This window comes from Schistocerca piceifrons, chromosome 2 (genome assembly GCF_021461385.2).
Source record: "Schistocerca piceifrons isolate TAMUIC-IGC-003096 chromosome 2, iqSchPice1.1, whole genome shotgun sequence".
In the NCBI taxonomy this organism is placed as follows: Eukaryota; Metazoa; Arthropoda; class Insecta; order Orthoptera; family Acrididae; genus Schistocerca; species Schistocerca piceifrons.
This window is the reverse complement of record NC_060139.1, coordinates 537263823-537280619: the sequence shown is the minus strand read 5'-3', so window position 1 is coordinate 537280619 and position 16797 is coordinate 537263823. Positions and strand designations below refer to the sequence as shown.

General features: G+C 40.2%; 1 protein-coding gene and 1 non-coding gene across 2 annotated transcripts in view; one reads left to right on the top strand and one right to left on the bottom strand.

Annotated features, from left to right (window-relative positions):
- Positions 1 to 668: 668 nt before the first annotated feature.
- Positions 669 to 16797, bottom strand: part of LOC124777775 (toll-like receptor 2 type-2) — a 178243-nt gene continuing 162114 nt past the window's right edge. The window contains exons 6-7 of the mRNA XM_047253285.1: positions 6041 to 6230; positions 669 to 1163 (exon numbers count right to left, since the gene is read on the bottom strand). Of these exons, the coding sequence (XP_047109241.1) occupies positions 882 to 1163; positions 6041 to 6230 (472 nt within the window). The 3' untranslated portion in view covers positions 669 to 881. The remainder of the gene's footprint in view (positions 1164 to 6040; positions 6231 to 16797) is intronic.
- Positions 2709 to 2783, top strand: Trnas-cga. Its single transcript has one exon. It is a non-coding gene; the product is annotated as a tRNA-Ser (tRNA).

Sequence of the window (16797 nt, the reverse complement as noted above, 5' to 3'; positions counted from 1 at the left end):
GATAATGGAGGTAGGTTGGTATCATGTGCCAATTTCCTGTTATGGACATCTGCACTACTGGTGAGTGGTTTTGGAATTTCAGCTTACCCTGCAGTTCCCTGCTCCAGGAGTTTCCTTCACACTGTTTTGGTGTTGACAGGATTTGTGAGTGCGACAGCCAGCTCTGCAGTGACTTTGGAGTTATCTCCTCTTATTTATTTGTCACAGTCCTTTTCATTGACCCTCTGTCATGATCACGCACCACATACTTTCCTCCACATTGTGACTTAGTGGATGATGTTTTTCCATTTATCCTATATGCCATATAAATCTTTGATATTGTGCAGCTTGAAACACCACAAAGTTCAGTTACCTTGGTGATGGAAGCACCCGCCATACATACACCAATAACTTGCCAACATTTGAATTTACTTGGCTCTGCTATAGTGCACTCACAACAACACAGAACACTGTTCTGACCATATCTGACATTTGCAACATACTGAGGACATTCCACAGATGCCGTTCATGGTCAAATACAACTGCGCAACCTGCAGGCTCGGATAGCATCTGCATTTATGTTCAAGTACGCATTTCTCGTGATGTTTCCATATTTTTGTTCAACCCCTGTATGTACTTTACAGGGAAAAGCAGAGAAAAGAAAATGTTTTTTCTTGACATTATGATCTTATTATGAGGGCAAGTTCTTACAAAGAACATTTTCATATTACATAGTAATCCATTATCATTTTATCTCACAACAGTTAGATCTTAAAAGCAAATGTTGCATGTAGACAAAAGAGTAGAAAAAACTGGAAGTTTTGTACAAAGAAAGAAGCTATACACTTTGTAAAATTGAGAGGAACATAATCATTTTCAAGCATTACACATGTTCTTCTTAATCAGGAAATTGATTCTGCATCATGGTGCAGGTTGTGTCCAGCTTTAATCTGAGCAATACTTGGACCCAAAGATTTTCGAAGTCTCTTCCACAGATTAATTTCTGTTTCACTACTCATGTCTTCAGGAACTGGCCATTCTAGGTAAGTTCGAGTATCCATTAGGTAACGTAGGTGTCTTGGCAACTTCTGTCGTTCAAGCCGCTCTAGTTCAATGAAAATCAAGAATTCACGGTCCTCAGCAAACACTTTATGGTTGGCCATTTCAAGTTCCCATTGGCACCACTGAAAAAATAGTGAAAAAATTATAATGATTAGAATAACTATATATTATACTGATATAAAGAACTATTGACCACTAGGTGGCAGCAGACAAAAACAAACATAAAAGTTACACAGACACTAACTTTTGGAACAAGAAACTCCTTAGAATGAATTTTCACTCTACAGTGGAGTGTGCGCTGATATGAAACTTCCTGGCAGATTAAAACTGTGTGCCGGACCGAGACTCGAACTCGGGACCTTTGCCTTTCGTGGGCAAGTGCTCTACCGACTGAGCTACCCAAGCACGATTCACGCCCCGTCCTCACAGCTTTACATCTGCCAGTACCTCGTCTCCTACCTTCCAAACTTTACAGAAGCTCTCCTGTGAACCTTGCAGAACTAACACTCCTGAAAGAAAGGATATTGCGGAGACATGGCTTAGCCACAGCCTGGGGGATGTTCCTAGAATGAATTTTCACTCTACAGTGGAGTGTGCGCTGATATGAAACTTCCTGGCAGATTAAAACTGTGTGCTGGACCGAGACTCGAACTCGGGACCTTTGCCTTTCACGGCCAAGTGCTCTACCGACTGAGCTACCCAAGCACAATTCACGCCCCATCCTCACAGCTTTACATCTGCCAATACCTCGTCTCCTACCTTCCAAACTTTACAGAAGCTCTCCTGCGAACCTTGCAGAACTAGCACTCCTGAAAGAAAGGATATTGCGGAGTCTCGGTCCGGCACAAAGTTTTAATCTGCCAGGGAGTTTCATATCAGCGCACACTCCACTGTAGAGTGAAAATTCATTCTAGAAACATGCCCCAGGCTGTGGCTAAGCCATGTCTCCGCAATATCCTTTCTTTCAGGAGTGCTAGTTCTGCAAGGTTCGCAGGAGAGCTTCTGTAAAGTTTGGAAGGTAGGAGATGAGGTACTGGCAGATGTAAAGCTGTGAGGATGGGGCGTGAGTCATGCTTGGGTAGCTCAGTCAGTAGAGCACTTGCTTGTGAAAGGCAAAGGCCCTGAGTTCGAGTCTCGGTCCGGCACACAGTTTTAATCTGCCAGGAAGTTTCATATCAGTGCACACTCCGCTGTAGAGTGAAAATTCATTCTAGAAACATGCCCCAGGCTGTGGCTAAGCCATGTCTCTGCAATATCCTTTGTTTCAGGAGTGCTAGTTCTGGAAGGTTCACAGGAGAGCTTCTGTAAAGTTTGGAAGGTAGGAGACGAGGTACTGGCAGATGTAAAGCTGTGAGGACGGGGCGTGAGTCGTGCTTGGGTAGCTCAGTCGATAGAGCACTTGCCCGTGAAAGGCAAAGGTCCCAAGTTTGAGTCTCAGTCCAGCACATAGTTTTAATATGCCAGAAAGTTTCATAATAGCGCACACTCCGCTGTAGAGTGAAAATTCATTCTAGAAACATCCCCCAGGCTGTGGCGAAGCCATGTCTCCGCAATATCCTTTCTTTCAGGAGTGCTAGTTCTGCAAGGTTCACAGGAGAGCTTCTGTAAAGTTTGGAAGGTAGGAGATGAGGTACTGGCGTAAAGCTGTGAGGACGGGGCGTGAGTCGTGCTGGGGTAGCTCAGTTGGTAGAGCACTTGCCCGCGAAAGGCAAAGGTCCCGAGTTCGAGTCTCGGTCCGGCACACAGTTTTAATCTGCCAGGAAGTTTCATATCAGCGCACACTCCGCTGTAGAGTGAAAATTCATTCTAGAAACATCCCCCAGGCTGTGGCTAAGCCATGTCTCCGCAATATCCTTTCTTTCAGGAGTGCTAGTTCTGCAAGGTTCGCAGGAGAGCTTCTGTAAAGTTTGGAAGGTAGGAGATGAGGTACTGGCAGATGTATAGCTGTGAGGATGGGGTGTGAGTCGTGCTTGGGCAGCTCAGTCGGTAGAGCACTTGCCCGCGAAAGGCAAAGGTCCCGAGTTCGAGTCTCGGTCCGGCACACAGTTTTAATCTGCCAGGAAGTTTCAAGAAACTCCTTTTCGTATTAACATGGAAGAAGGATCAAGGAAATGGGGCTAAGCAGGTAGGTCATCAAAGCTCCCGAAACCCATAGCAACCCACTGAGATAATATGAATAAAGCTTGACATAGTATAATCTTTCCCTACTGTATTTCTATTGACCTGTACACCTCAGTGACAGTGCTACATTGCCCCATTTTCTTCGACAGTTTACTTTGTTTTCCAAAGGAAGACAATTTTGATTGTTATCTTTTGTTAATTCTCATGTCTGCAGTCAACTGAAGAGCAGTAGTGTCAGCTATGTTTATGTAATGTCAGTTTAACTATTATGTAGGCCTACTTTAAGCTGATAATTTCTCATTTCTAGCAGAATTATACTGTTGCTCCCATTATTAGTAAGCACACAAAATAAAATCATATTACAAATCATTACTGGAGACTTTACAGAATATGGAACAAATACAAAGAATATGTCTGGGGAACCAAAATTTTTGTCAAGAATATCAGAAGCTTGATCTCTGCAATGAAATATCAAAATATTTCAGTTCACTTAAATGTGACAAACCGATGAAACATAATTATTAAACTGAATGACACTAAGACTTCCAGATGAATTTATTCTACTCTTTTGTGGAGTATATGATATTCACATATCACACATACAATTACTTTAATGCACAGTTTTCTAGGAAAGAAAAAAATTATGTGCATGTGTTCACAATTTTCATTCTCCTCTTTTAGTATGATATTTGCTGGATACACAATCATTTTGACTAAATATGTTAACTAAGTCATATTAGACACAGCAAAGACAGAGGTTGAATAGGTGTATAATTAGTCATAATTGATCCAGACTGGACAGCATATTCTGCAATTGATAAATTGTGATTGAAAAACCGGATAGTTGCAAACTGATGACACTTGCATTACAGGTACGGCCAAAGCTGTTCTTTTCTGAGGTTGTATTTCTTAACTCACTAGCATGAATGGTGTTACACTCTGTCACAGACTGGGCAGTGACTTTGCCATTCAGTTTATCAGAACTTTAATAACACTATACAGTAGAATGTAGCTGTCTACTGTACCACATTAAGCAAGGGTAGCAGATAAAATTGACATTGTGTTGGGTGGGAAATTTGAATAGCCAGAATCATTTCAAAGACACATGCAAATTGCATGAATCATATTTCACTTCCCTATATGCAGATATTGTATGAAACATCTGAGACTGTAAATTCCTGAAACTTGAAAAGAATTTCCTCATTTTATGTTATGATTAACATTTGTACAACACAATCCCACAGGCAAGCAAATGTTTTTAGAAAATGTGCAGTTCTTCTTTCATTAAAAAAAAATCCATTCTAATATTAATCACAAACAGAGGAGCAGTATTTGAAGACTGATTATATAATCATCTTATACGCTACTTTATTGAAAGGGATGGTACATCAATCCAGAGTTTCCTAAAAACTACAGCCCAGCATCTGAATTTTTCACTTGTCGTGTGCTCATTTCTTATTGCGTATCTCTGAACATTCATACTAATGTACTAATATTAATGTGTATTTGTAAATAAGGTCACATTTGTAGTTTGTAGGGAATTTTTGTCTGCTTATCTATGTTACTTGTTGTTTACGAATGAAAAGAGAGGGAATTATCAGTTTCTGTGTCACATACTGGTCTCCTGCGAATCCTCCTTACTGTTACAACTGTTTTCATGATGTATCATCTATCTGTAAATGATTACAACATCTGTAAACAAGTGGGAAATCTTGTATTCATGTCTGTAAATTAGGAGCAACATGAACACCATCATGCTTTCTTGAAATGTATCTCATAATATTCATTATTAGTTTCTGTCCAGAATGTCACACTAAACTTATCTGACAAGCAGCCAGTGATCCAATCGTACTGCATCAGATATCCCATAAATATGGTTTTTATACCTGTCTCGGATCTCTGATTTAAGCTAATGTACGTAATAACATAACATCTACATCCACAGCTCACAATTATGCTGTCTCCTTTACACAAAAAATTCTTGTTCTGCTGCAACTAGAAAAGCACATACTGAACATTTATGCTGTCCCATTGTAGTGTTTAGTGCAGAATGCATCAGTCACATATCTCAATGTCATCATTTATGGAAGTAATGGCAGAAATTGTATTCATCAATTTTTTTTCAGTACACTACCTGGAAAATTCTTTAATGTTCTTTTAATGTACACAGTGGAATATCCAGGATGGAATTTAACAATATTATGAAAGGAAAGATGCCACTCACCATGTAGTGGAGATGGTGAGTCCCAGATAGCCACAACAAAAAGACTGTCACAAACAAGCTTTTGGCCAGCAAAGCCTTCATCGAAAATAGACAACAGACACACACATGCAGCATGCCCACACACACACACACACACACACACACACACACACACACACACACACACACACACACAAACGCAACTCTCACACACACATATAACTGCAGTCTCTGGCAACTGAAGCCACACTGCCAGTGTGACTTCAGTTACCAGAGACAGCAGTCATGTGTGTGAGTTGTGTTTGCATGAATGTGTGTGTGTGTTGTCTATTTTCTATTTTTGATGAAGGCCTTGCTGGCCAAAAGCTTATTTGTTACAGTCTTGTTGTTGTGCTAATCTGCGACTCAGCATCTCCGCTATATGGTGAGTGACAACTTTCCTTTCATAATATTGTTTTAATATACACAGATATACAACATTCTTGTAAAGTCACTGTGATAAGAGGAGGTGGGAAAGAGCAGGTGAGAAAAGAGGCATGAAAGGTAGAGGGAGAGGGAGAGGGGGAGGGGAGGGAGGGATGGAGAGAGAGAGAGAGAGAGAGAGAGAGAGAGAGAGAGAGAGAGAGAGAGAGAGAATTCAAAGATAATTTGAATAATGCAGTATTTGCAACTTACTTGGCTATTTACAAAATTAGTTGTAAGGATTATGATCGTGTTCTTGCTCTGTTGCATAAAGCTTGCTATATTTCTTGAAATCACTGAACCTAGTATAAAGTCTCTTTCATGAAGACATAACATATATTTTTCTGGTCCATTCTCTAGTTGAGGCACTAACTTTTTGATAACCCAGTTTCTGTCCTTTCCACTGTGGATAGCAAGAAAACAAAATATAAACTGTGACATATATACAAATATATGTTTAGAGTTACAACATATGGTAGCAAAAATGTAATAACTAAATGTAAACTGTAATTTGAGTTCAGTAAAAGACTTAACACATTCATTTTAAATCACTGCATTACTTAAATTCTTATTGACAGAAAGGTGAGTAGTGATGGAGCAATGAATGTTCATTACAAGGTAAGAAAACTAAATGGAATAAGTTGTGACAGTTACATTTGATTTAAAAAGTGTGATTGGGGAATGGTGAGTTATGCAGGTTGCATTCTGTAAAATATTGAAATAGGGTTTACCTTACATGCTTCTCACTAGTAAATTGAGAATATTCATTAATTTCTGGTGAACACTCACTAGTCAAATTTTATAGTGTAACCATACATACATTATCAGACAAAAATATCTTCTTTTGCTTACAGGCACCAGTAAAGATATACTACAAGATGCATTGTTCTGTTTAAATAGCAGTAGCGCAACTAATTCATTATTAGATATTGGGTTGTGTTTGGACTCTAATTATCGAGTTAATGACGATCTACATTTGAAATTGTTAATAAATCCTTGAACACTTAGAACACAATTTAAAAAATGATTTAAGCCTTGATGGTAAATATTTCAATCTGAGTGGCTTACAACCTACCCATAGTAGAACTACTCAGCTATAGCTAAAGGACCTCTGTGTTCAATATGTGTTTTGTTTAGACCTCCAGAACAGTGGGATCTACAAGGACAGTTCATCATTTCTCCTTGCCTTAAATTTTAAAAGTTTCATTAAGCTGCATAATCTCAAGCAAAAAGTAAATGGCATCATGATGAGTTGTATTCTTCAAAAACATTTGAACATGTTACAGACAAAAAGGGACTGAGTGTCCATGAATGCTTAAATACAGTATATCACAAGGAAGTTGAAGAAAAGAGTGTGAATCTACGCTCAGTTGTATCAATATTTTTATTTTGCACACAGCATGATTTTTCACTTCTTGGAAATGTCAATGATGATTCTGTTTTCACAGATCTGCTGCTCTTTCAAGCTGACTCTGGAAATGAAATTTTGAAAAATCATTCAGAGGTGGGAGGTAAAACCTCCAGTACATACTCATCAAATTCAAATTGAACTGATTGAAACTTCTAGTGGTGTTCTAAGAAGCAAAATAATAGAGTAGGCAAAGCACAATTCTATTTTTTCAGTTCTGCTGATGAGAATACTGACATAAGTGATACACAACAATTAGCAATTGGAGATTGATATCTGTGTTATGCTCAAGGTAACTCCAAGAGTTGAAAGCAAAAGCCATTTCAGGGACTGATTAATTCTTCTCGGGATATCAGCCGAGTGGTGGCGTTGTCTTGTCACAATGTTTCAATGAGTTTCGTATCCATCATCTTCTGGCAAAGAAGACGATGGGTACAAAACTCATTGAAACGTTGTGACAAGACAACACAACCACTTGGCTGAATACCCAAGAAGAATTCATCAGAGGAATATGCCAAGGAAGATTGCAATCACATACATTTCAGGGACTATTATTAAGTTTCTAGAAGATGGTAACTTCAATTTAAACAAACTTGTTGGTCAAGGATACAACAGCTGTGCTGCAATGTCTGGTCTAAAACATTATTAGAGACAAATATCCCACAGCCCTAGTCTTCCACTGTGCAAGCCATATATTAAATGTCATCAATGAACTGAATTGAGAAATGCTGGTGGTACAACACTGAACATGGTACATTTTTTTTGTAGCAAGTGCACTGCGGCAACATAAAATCCCATACGTCCCTCCCTTCTGTGAAATAGTGGACAGCAAAGTACAAGAGTATCAGAAAATTTTCTGAGAAGCTTATTACTGTTATGAAAGCTCTAGAAGAACTTTTGCACAATGCATCAAGCCTGAAAATATAAATCAAAGGATACATCTCTACACTACTGCAGCAAGCCCAGCATATATTGTGATGCTCTTAGTGATTGCTGCCTATTCTGTCAAACTGAAACCCATGTGCAACCAATCATTATAAGTAAATATGAACGTAAAGACAGTTCATAACCACCTAAATAAATTAACAGCTGTGTTCTGATTGCAACTTGATAACACCTTGAGAGAGTTCAGAATCATCTTCAGAAAGATAAAAAAATTGTCAAGAACTGGATATTGAATTTAAACCCCTTAAGTGGTGGCAGGGCCAACCTACAGATCAAATCAACCATCTGAAAATACAGAAGAATTCTACAGAATATTTGTCTTCACCTCATACTTTGAATGTAAATGATATATGTTGTTGTTGTCTTGTGGTCTTCAGTCCAGAGACTGGTTTGATGCAGCTCTCCATGCTACTCTGTGCTGTGCAAGCCTCTTCATCTCTGAGGCACTAGTGCAACCTACATCCTTCTGAATCTGCTTAGCGTATTCATCTCTTGCTCTCCCTCTACAACTTTTACTCTCCACACTTCCATTCAATTCTAAATTGGTGATCTGTTGGTGCCTTAGAACGTGTCCTACCAACTGATTCCTTCTTCTAGTCAAGTTATGCCACAAATTTCTCTTCTCTCCAATTCCATTCAATACCTCCTCATTAGTTATATGATCTACCCATCTAATCTTCAGCATTCTCCTGTAGCACCACATTTCGAAAGCTTCTATTCTCTTCTTGTCCAAACTATTTATCTTTCATTTTTCACTTCCACACATGGCTACACTCCATACAGATACTTTCAGAAATGACTTCCTGACACGTAAATCTATATTCGATGTTAATAAATTTCTCTTCTTCAGAAACGCTTTCTTTGCCATTGCCAGTCTACATTTTATATCCTCTCTACTCTGACCATCATCAGTTATTTTGCTCCCAAAACTACATTCCATTATCCTCGTTTTGCTTTTGTTGATGTTTATCTTATATCTTCTTTTCAAGACACTGTCCATCCTGTTCAACTGCTCTTCCAGGTCATTTGCTATCTCTGACAGAATTACAATGTCATCAGCAAACCGCAAAGTTTTTATTTCTTCCCCATGGATTTTAATTCCTACTCCGAATTTTTCTTTTGTTTCCTTTACTGTTTGCTCAATACACAGACTGAATAACATCATGGATAGGCTACAACCATGTCTCACTCCCTTCCCAACCACTGCTTCCCTTTCATGCCCCTCGACTCTTAAAATGGCACTGGCACTGTAGTTCATTTTATGCCACTTGATGTATGTAACATGGCAACTCTGACTCATTGAGAAGAACTGTCACCTTTCTCTCAGTTTTATCCATAGGATTGACATCTATCTGTTGGAGTGTAACAACCTAATGCTAGTTGCTGGATTGAGCCATGAAGACGTTTTACTTTCCAAGTGATCTGTAATCTTGATGCTGTCAGTGATAGCTTTTACCTTAACTATTTTCTTGTATACTCACCTTACTTAAAGTTTTTTTAAGCAGTTGACCTGCTATGCAGTGCCATCAATTCATGCCATACAAGTTTGCCATCTTTTGCTGAGGGTCAAGGGCTGGAAGAAAGCCTTGTAGTATTCAAGATGCTAAACGACGTAACCACTCTTTAAATACATCTATATTTTGTTGCTCCTACGTAACAATTGCAATGTTGGGTGAAAAGATCTCTTATTAAAAACAACATATCTGAAAAGATTCTTAGAACAGAACAATAGAATCTCAGATCAGAATAGAATGACATCTCTCTTAAGCCTCTGTCTACTGTTTTCTGGGTGTTGTCATTGCCGGCAGCACCTATTATTCTCTGCTTTTCTAAACACTGCCAAGCCGTGATGTCAAAGTAGAAGTGACACCACCACAGCAAGGGGGACACTTGACTGCTGTCCCACTTTGCCAGGGTCCTGTGCTCACACTTCTTTCACCATGGCTGCATGCGCAGTGGGAAGTTCTCTACTTACAGACTATACAAACAACATTTTTACATGAACATCTTTTATTGGCTTGAGAGAAAGAAGTGTAACATATCCTGCCAGTAAGATTAAAGATGTCATGTAAAATAACTTACTTAACTACACTCCTGGAAATGGAAAAAAGAACACATTGACTCCGGTGTGTCAGACCCACCATACTTGCTCCGGACACTGCGAGAGGGCTGTACAAGCAATGATCACACGCACGGCACAGCGGACACACCAGGAACCGCGGTGTTGGCCGTCGAATGGCGCTAGCTGCACAGCATTTGTGCACCGCTGCCGTCAGTGTCAGCCAGTTTGCCGTGGTATACGGAGCTCCATCGCAGTCTTTAACACTGGTAGCATGCCGCGACAGCGTGGACGTGAACCGTATGTGCAGTTGACGGACTTTGAGCGAGGGCGTATAGTGGGCATGCGGGAGGCCGGGTGGATGTACCGCCGAATTGCTCAACACGTGGGGCGTGAGGCCTCCACAGTACATCGATGTTGTCGCCAGTGTTCGGCGGAAGGTGCACGTGCCTGTCGACCTGGGACCGGACCGCAGCGACGCATGGATGCATGCCAAGACCATAGGATCCTACGCAGTGCCGTAGGGGACTGCACCGCCACTTCCCAGCAAATTAGGGACACTGTTGCTCCTGGGGTATCGGCGAGGACCATTCGCAACCGTCTCCATGAAGCTGGGCTACGGTCCCGCACACCGTTAGGCCATCTTCCGCTCACGCCCCAACATCGTGCAGCCCGCCTCCAGTGGTGTCGCGACAGGCGTGAATGGAGGGACGAATGGAGACGTGTCGTCTTCAGCGATGAGAGTCGCTTCTGCCTTGGTGCCAATGATGGTCGTATGCGTGTTTGGCGCCGTGCAGGTGAGCGCCACAATCAGGACTGCATACGACCGAGGCACACAGGGCCAACACCCGGCATCATGGTGTGGGGAGCGATCTCCTACACTGGCCGTACACCACTGGTGATTGTCGAGGGGACACTGAATAGTGCACGGTACATCCAAACCGTCATCGAACCCATCGTTCTACCATTCCTAGACCGGCAAGGGAACTTGCTGTTCCAACAGGACAATGCACGTCCGCATGTATCCCGTGCCACCCAACGTGCTCTAGAAGGTGTAAGTCAACTACCCTGGCCAGCAAGATCTCCAGATCTGTCCCCCATTGAGCATGTTTGGGACTGGATGAAGCATCGTCTCACACAGTCTGCACGTCCAGCTCGAACGCTGGTCCAACTGAGGCGCCAGGTGGAAATGACATGGCAAGCCGTTCCACAGGACTACATCCAGCATCTCTACGATCGTCTCCATGGGAGAATAGCAGCCTGCATTGCTGCGAAAGGTGGATATACACTGTACTAGTGCCGACATTGTGCGTGCTCTGTTGCCTATGTCTATGTGCCTGTGGTTCTGTCAGTGTGATCATGTGATGTATCTGACCCCAGGAATGTGTCAATAAAGTTTCCCCTTCCTGGGACAATGAATTCACGGTGTTCTTATTTCAATTTCCAGGAGTGTAATTATCATCCTTTTACAACCTTTAACATTTTGCTAAATTTTTATTACTATCAGAGTTAAGGTCTCTTAAGATCAGGCTCCTTTCCCATTCACACAATAAAAAAAAACATGTCTGACCATATCTGTTGTCTCAGTTATTTAACTTTTTGACTATTTTGGCTTGACAATAGTAAACATCATATTATTTAGTTTTGTGATAGAGAATGACACCTCATATATTAATAGAATATTAAGAGAATGTTCCAAATGCTATGACTGGCTTGAGGAACACTTACAGAAACTAGCTGAACCAAAAATACAAGAGTCTTGGATCTACTACCACTAAACCTAATTTTTTTGGGTGACATTTTAAAACACTGGAAGGAATTTCTAAAGTTCAAACCAGACAATGGAAGCTCCAGGCAGGAATGTCAACAATGTAGGAAAAGGTAGATTGCTACTTACCATCAAGAAGACACATTAAGTTGCAGACAGGCACAATTACAAGACACTTGCATAAAGCTTTCAGTGACAACCTTCATCAGTAAAAGAGAGACAAGTACTATTAAAACACACAAGCAACCACATCTGATGCACATGACTGCCAACTCCAGCATCTCGGGCCGGAATGCCAGCCAATTAATTGGAAACTGCAAACTACAGCATTTAGGGCTGGAATGCAACTATCATGTGGGATGCAAGCAGCAATCTGGAGGAGAGGGGAAGGGATAGTACCATATGGGTGGGGAGAGAGATGAAACCTGTCTGTGGAGTATGTAGGGACTAGACTACCAACAGGCATAGTTTCAAGAGGCTGTAGGACAGGGAGGTGGGGTAAAAAGGAGCAAAAAGGGAGAGGAGCAGGGAAAGATGGGTGGAAGGGCTGCAAATAAACAGGGTGGGGGATGAGAATGGGAAGGAGATGATAGGACAGAGGGGGATGGAAACTGTTGGGTGGATGCTGTGATGACAGTATGTTACTGTAGGCCGAGGCCAGGATAATTATGGAGCAGAGAATGTGTTGTAAGGATTAAGTCCTATCTGTGCAGTTTAGAAAAGCTGGTGGTGGAGGGAAGAATCCAGATAGCTTGGGTAGTGAAGCAGCCATTGAAATCAAGTGTGTGATGTTCAGCTGCATGTTGTGCCATGGGGTGGTCTACTTTGCTCTTTGCCACAGTTTGGTGGTGGCCGTTCATCTTGGTTGAAAGCTGGTTGGTAGTCATACCAATATAAAAAGCTGTGGAATGATTGCAGCAGAGCTGGCAAATGTCATGACTGCTTTCACAGGTGGCCTGGTCCCTGATGGGGTAGGATAAACCTGTGACAGTACTGGAATAGGACATGCTAGGTGGGTGGATTGGGCAGGTTTTGCACCTGGGTTTTCCACAGGGATATGATCCTTGCGGCAAGGGGCTGGAATTGTGAGTGGCATAGGGATAGACTAATTGTGGAGGTTGGGCTGGCGACAGAACACCACTTTATTATGGGTGGGAAGTTATCTTGAGTAGGATGTCCCTCATTTCAAGGCATACTGAAAGATAACCAATGTCATGGCAAAGGATGTGGTGCAGTTGTTCCATTCCAGGTTGGTACTGGGTGGTAAAGGGGACACTCCTGAGTGGACAGTACTTCGGGATGTTGGGAGGAGTGGGAGTGTAAGGGGAAATGGCACGGGAGAGCTGTTTGCAGACTAGGTGTGGGGGATAGTGTCTGTCTGTAAAGGCCTTGGTGAGTCTGTCAGCATACTGAGTGAGGGAGTTTTTGTCACCCCAGATATACTATCCCCAGGTGGCCAGGATGTATGGGTAAGATTTTTTGGTGTGAAAGGGATGACAGCTGTCAAAATGCAGGTACTGTTGGTGGTTGGTGGGTTTAAAAGTGTGTGGGTGGAGCCATCAGAGGAGGAGGAGGTCACATCTATGAAGGTGGCACATTGGATTGAGGAGGACCATGTGACATGGATGGCAGAGGTGTTAAGGTTGTGAAGGAATGAAGGTACGGTGTCTTGGCCCTGAGTCTAGAACATGAAGATATCATTAATAAGCCTGAACCAGACCAAGGGCTTGGTGTTTTGTGAGGCTAGGTAGGTTTCCTATAGATGGCCCTTAAAAAGGTTGCCATAGGTGGGTGCCATGTGGGTGCCCATGGCTGTGCTGCTGATTTCCTTCAAAGGTGAAGTAGTAGTGGGTTAGTAAGGTGTATAAGGAATAAGGTAGTGGGTTTGGAGTATGAAGGTCATTGGGGAAGGCAGTGTTCAATAGCGGTAAGACCAGATGTTTCTGTTATCCAGTCGCAATTTTGAAGCAATTTAAGGAAGTGTTACCCAAGGTTTGGGGTGATACCACTTAAGTTTTTATTTTTAAACATTTACAACAGGAAGCTGTAGTTTAGAGTTCCAAATTGCAAAATAAGTTTAAGACATTGTACCAGTATGACATGGCATTAAAGGAAAATTTAAATGTCCCAGTGACTAAAGAAAATTAGTGAATATGATTGAAAATTTAGCTTGGAAAAATATTTAAGATATAAATAATAGGACGATGATGATCTGAGCTTTGAAATCAGTATACCTACAGACTAGGTAAATACAGGTAGTGGCCCTAAGCTGTGTTAATGTTTTAAACATTATAGTAATAAGTATATGAACCATAATGAATATCTGAGTGTGGTATGAAGCAATGAATGCTGTCTACATTGTGTATTATGTCAATTATCATCACTTAAAGGAGGAAAGTTTGTTAGTAGTGAAATCTACACTGTTTCACACATTCTGAGTTACATAGATGCACACCATTTATTAGGAGAAAGTGTACTTATTAACATAAAAATGAAATATAAAGACTTGAGATGTGTCTGTTCTCCTGACTATGGAGGAGTCTATTATAAATGAAGAGCACTTACTATGTACCTACATGTTTAGTTTGACATTGATACTACTTCAGAATATTTTATGATCTGAAGATGGCAGTAGCCAAAACTGATAATAGTGAAGTGTAAAATTTGTGTGATCAAGATGGACCAGTAAAATAAAGTGCCAAAATATGATTATGGACTCATGTTCAGACTCAATGTCTTCAATTTATAAATGATTTTGAGGGCATGAAGATCATTATGGATGTGATGTGCTTCATGTTACCAGTCACAGACCTGGAAAAAGGACATTTATTTATCTCAAAATTATTTACAAAAAGTTATACAATGATAGTTACTTTAATTATCTACATGATGTGAAGTTAGCCTTAAAATTCTTATCTGTTCATTGGTCTGTCACTGAGGGTAATTTGAAGGTAAATTTATGTATTTATGTGGCTTAAGAAATGTTATTACATGTAGATCTGTTTTTGTCTGCTGTAGCAGAAAGTATAGTGCTAAATGTAATTGCTGGTTCAGCAACAAAGCATAAGATTGAAGTCGGAAATTTTTTTCACAAGTGCTATGCCATTGCCCAGTATTAAACCTAGTATTCACTTTGTTAAAATTCAACACTAAGTAGATATTATGAGTGTTGAAGATTTATTTTAGGGATGTGTAAGACATTTTGTACATGAGCTTGCAGCATCACTAGGAAGAGAAATGACAAAAAATTTATCTTAAACAAAGTGAAGTTAAAAAATAATAAGATACCGATACGAATTTTATTTAGGTAAACTTAGGGAAAATAACCTTATTTAATAATGAATTTTTTTTATTGCAAGTGAGTACATCCCCAGGAGAATTTGTGCTCTTTTGCAAATTTGGTGGAGCGACATCTGTTGACAGCATGAGTTAATTGCTTTGTTCCATCATATTTAGTTTTTTATGAAGCAATTACTATCTCCTCAACTATCCTGTTGTCTTAACAAATTACATGCTTTATTTTAGTAAAAAATATGTGCTATTGTATGTTTTGTACATATGATTTTCTACCTTTTTTCCTTCTCTTGTAATGATTGAGTTTTGTATGTTTTTGTAGGGGATGTTATGTAATATCAGTTATTAAGTATGTACTATACGTCATTAAATGCAGACATACATATGACCAAGTGCATACATTGGTCAGTGGTAATATAATGAGGAACTATCAACTTACAAACTGATGTATAAAAATTAGTTTCTACTAACGTGTTATTACCCAATCTCTATTGGCTACTCAAAGGGGAGTATTTAGGTAGTTAGGATCAATTTTAAGGCCTGTTCAGGTGAAGACAAGACAAGTTCATTCTGTAGGGTGAGCTGATCACACTTTATCCTCTGGTGTCTCAGTGAAGAACCCATCAAGAAGGATACCTTGTGGTGGGAGGTGTGTGGTGGGTATCGGTATTTGTCTTCTTTATTTCTTCAGCCTAACTTACTTTTTCTTACTTTTCATTTCATTTTTCTCCAACAGGAGTACCGATTCTATCTTCCCTCTGTCCAGATTCATATGTTTCTTCATGGAAACCCTTCTTTTACTTGTGCAACATTGTTGTAATTACAAGCTGTTTTCACAGGTAAAACTGAAAGGTTATTCAAGTAATCCAGGGCAACAAATGTTCGACGTACTGACACAGACAGTAATTTTTTTCATATGATAAACAAGAGTATCATTTGTATTTTGATCTGAAATTAAATGTTAACAATGTCAAATAAACAGGTGGGTAAAGGAAGGGAGCTAATCCCCATCCCTAAAGAAAGCTGTGATGTGCTAATATATCACGATGTAGCATAACCAGGCAACTTGTTGGGCTGTGGTGGATAGAATTAGTGTTGCCGCTAGCAAGAGAGTGCCAAGTGCTAATAATTTATTTAACAAATAAGGAGCAAAAGTAGTCTATAGGACTCATATTACCTTCAATAAAAGTGCATAAAATATTTATTTAAATGGATGACTTGTGATAGGTACTAATATATTATGTCTTTTAATGTGAAATGGAGTAATTAAAGAGCCATTAAGTAAAGGTTTTGTATCTCATAATTATTAAAAGAGAGGAAGTAGAGATTAAAACAATTGTAGGAGTATTCCCAGTAGCAGACGAGAAGCTACATTATCATATATATAGTAAGTATTGGTGTAGATTTATGAAGAACCACTACCCCAGATATGTAACAGGTCCTTCTGGATGCCACAAAGAGCACAGGGTGCAGCCAGCTGCAAGGTGGTGGCTCAT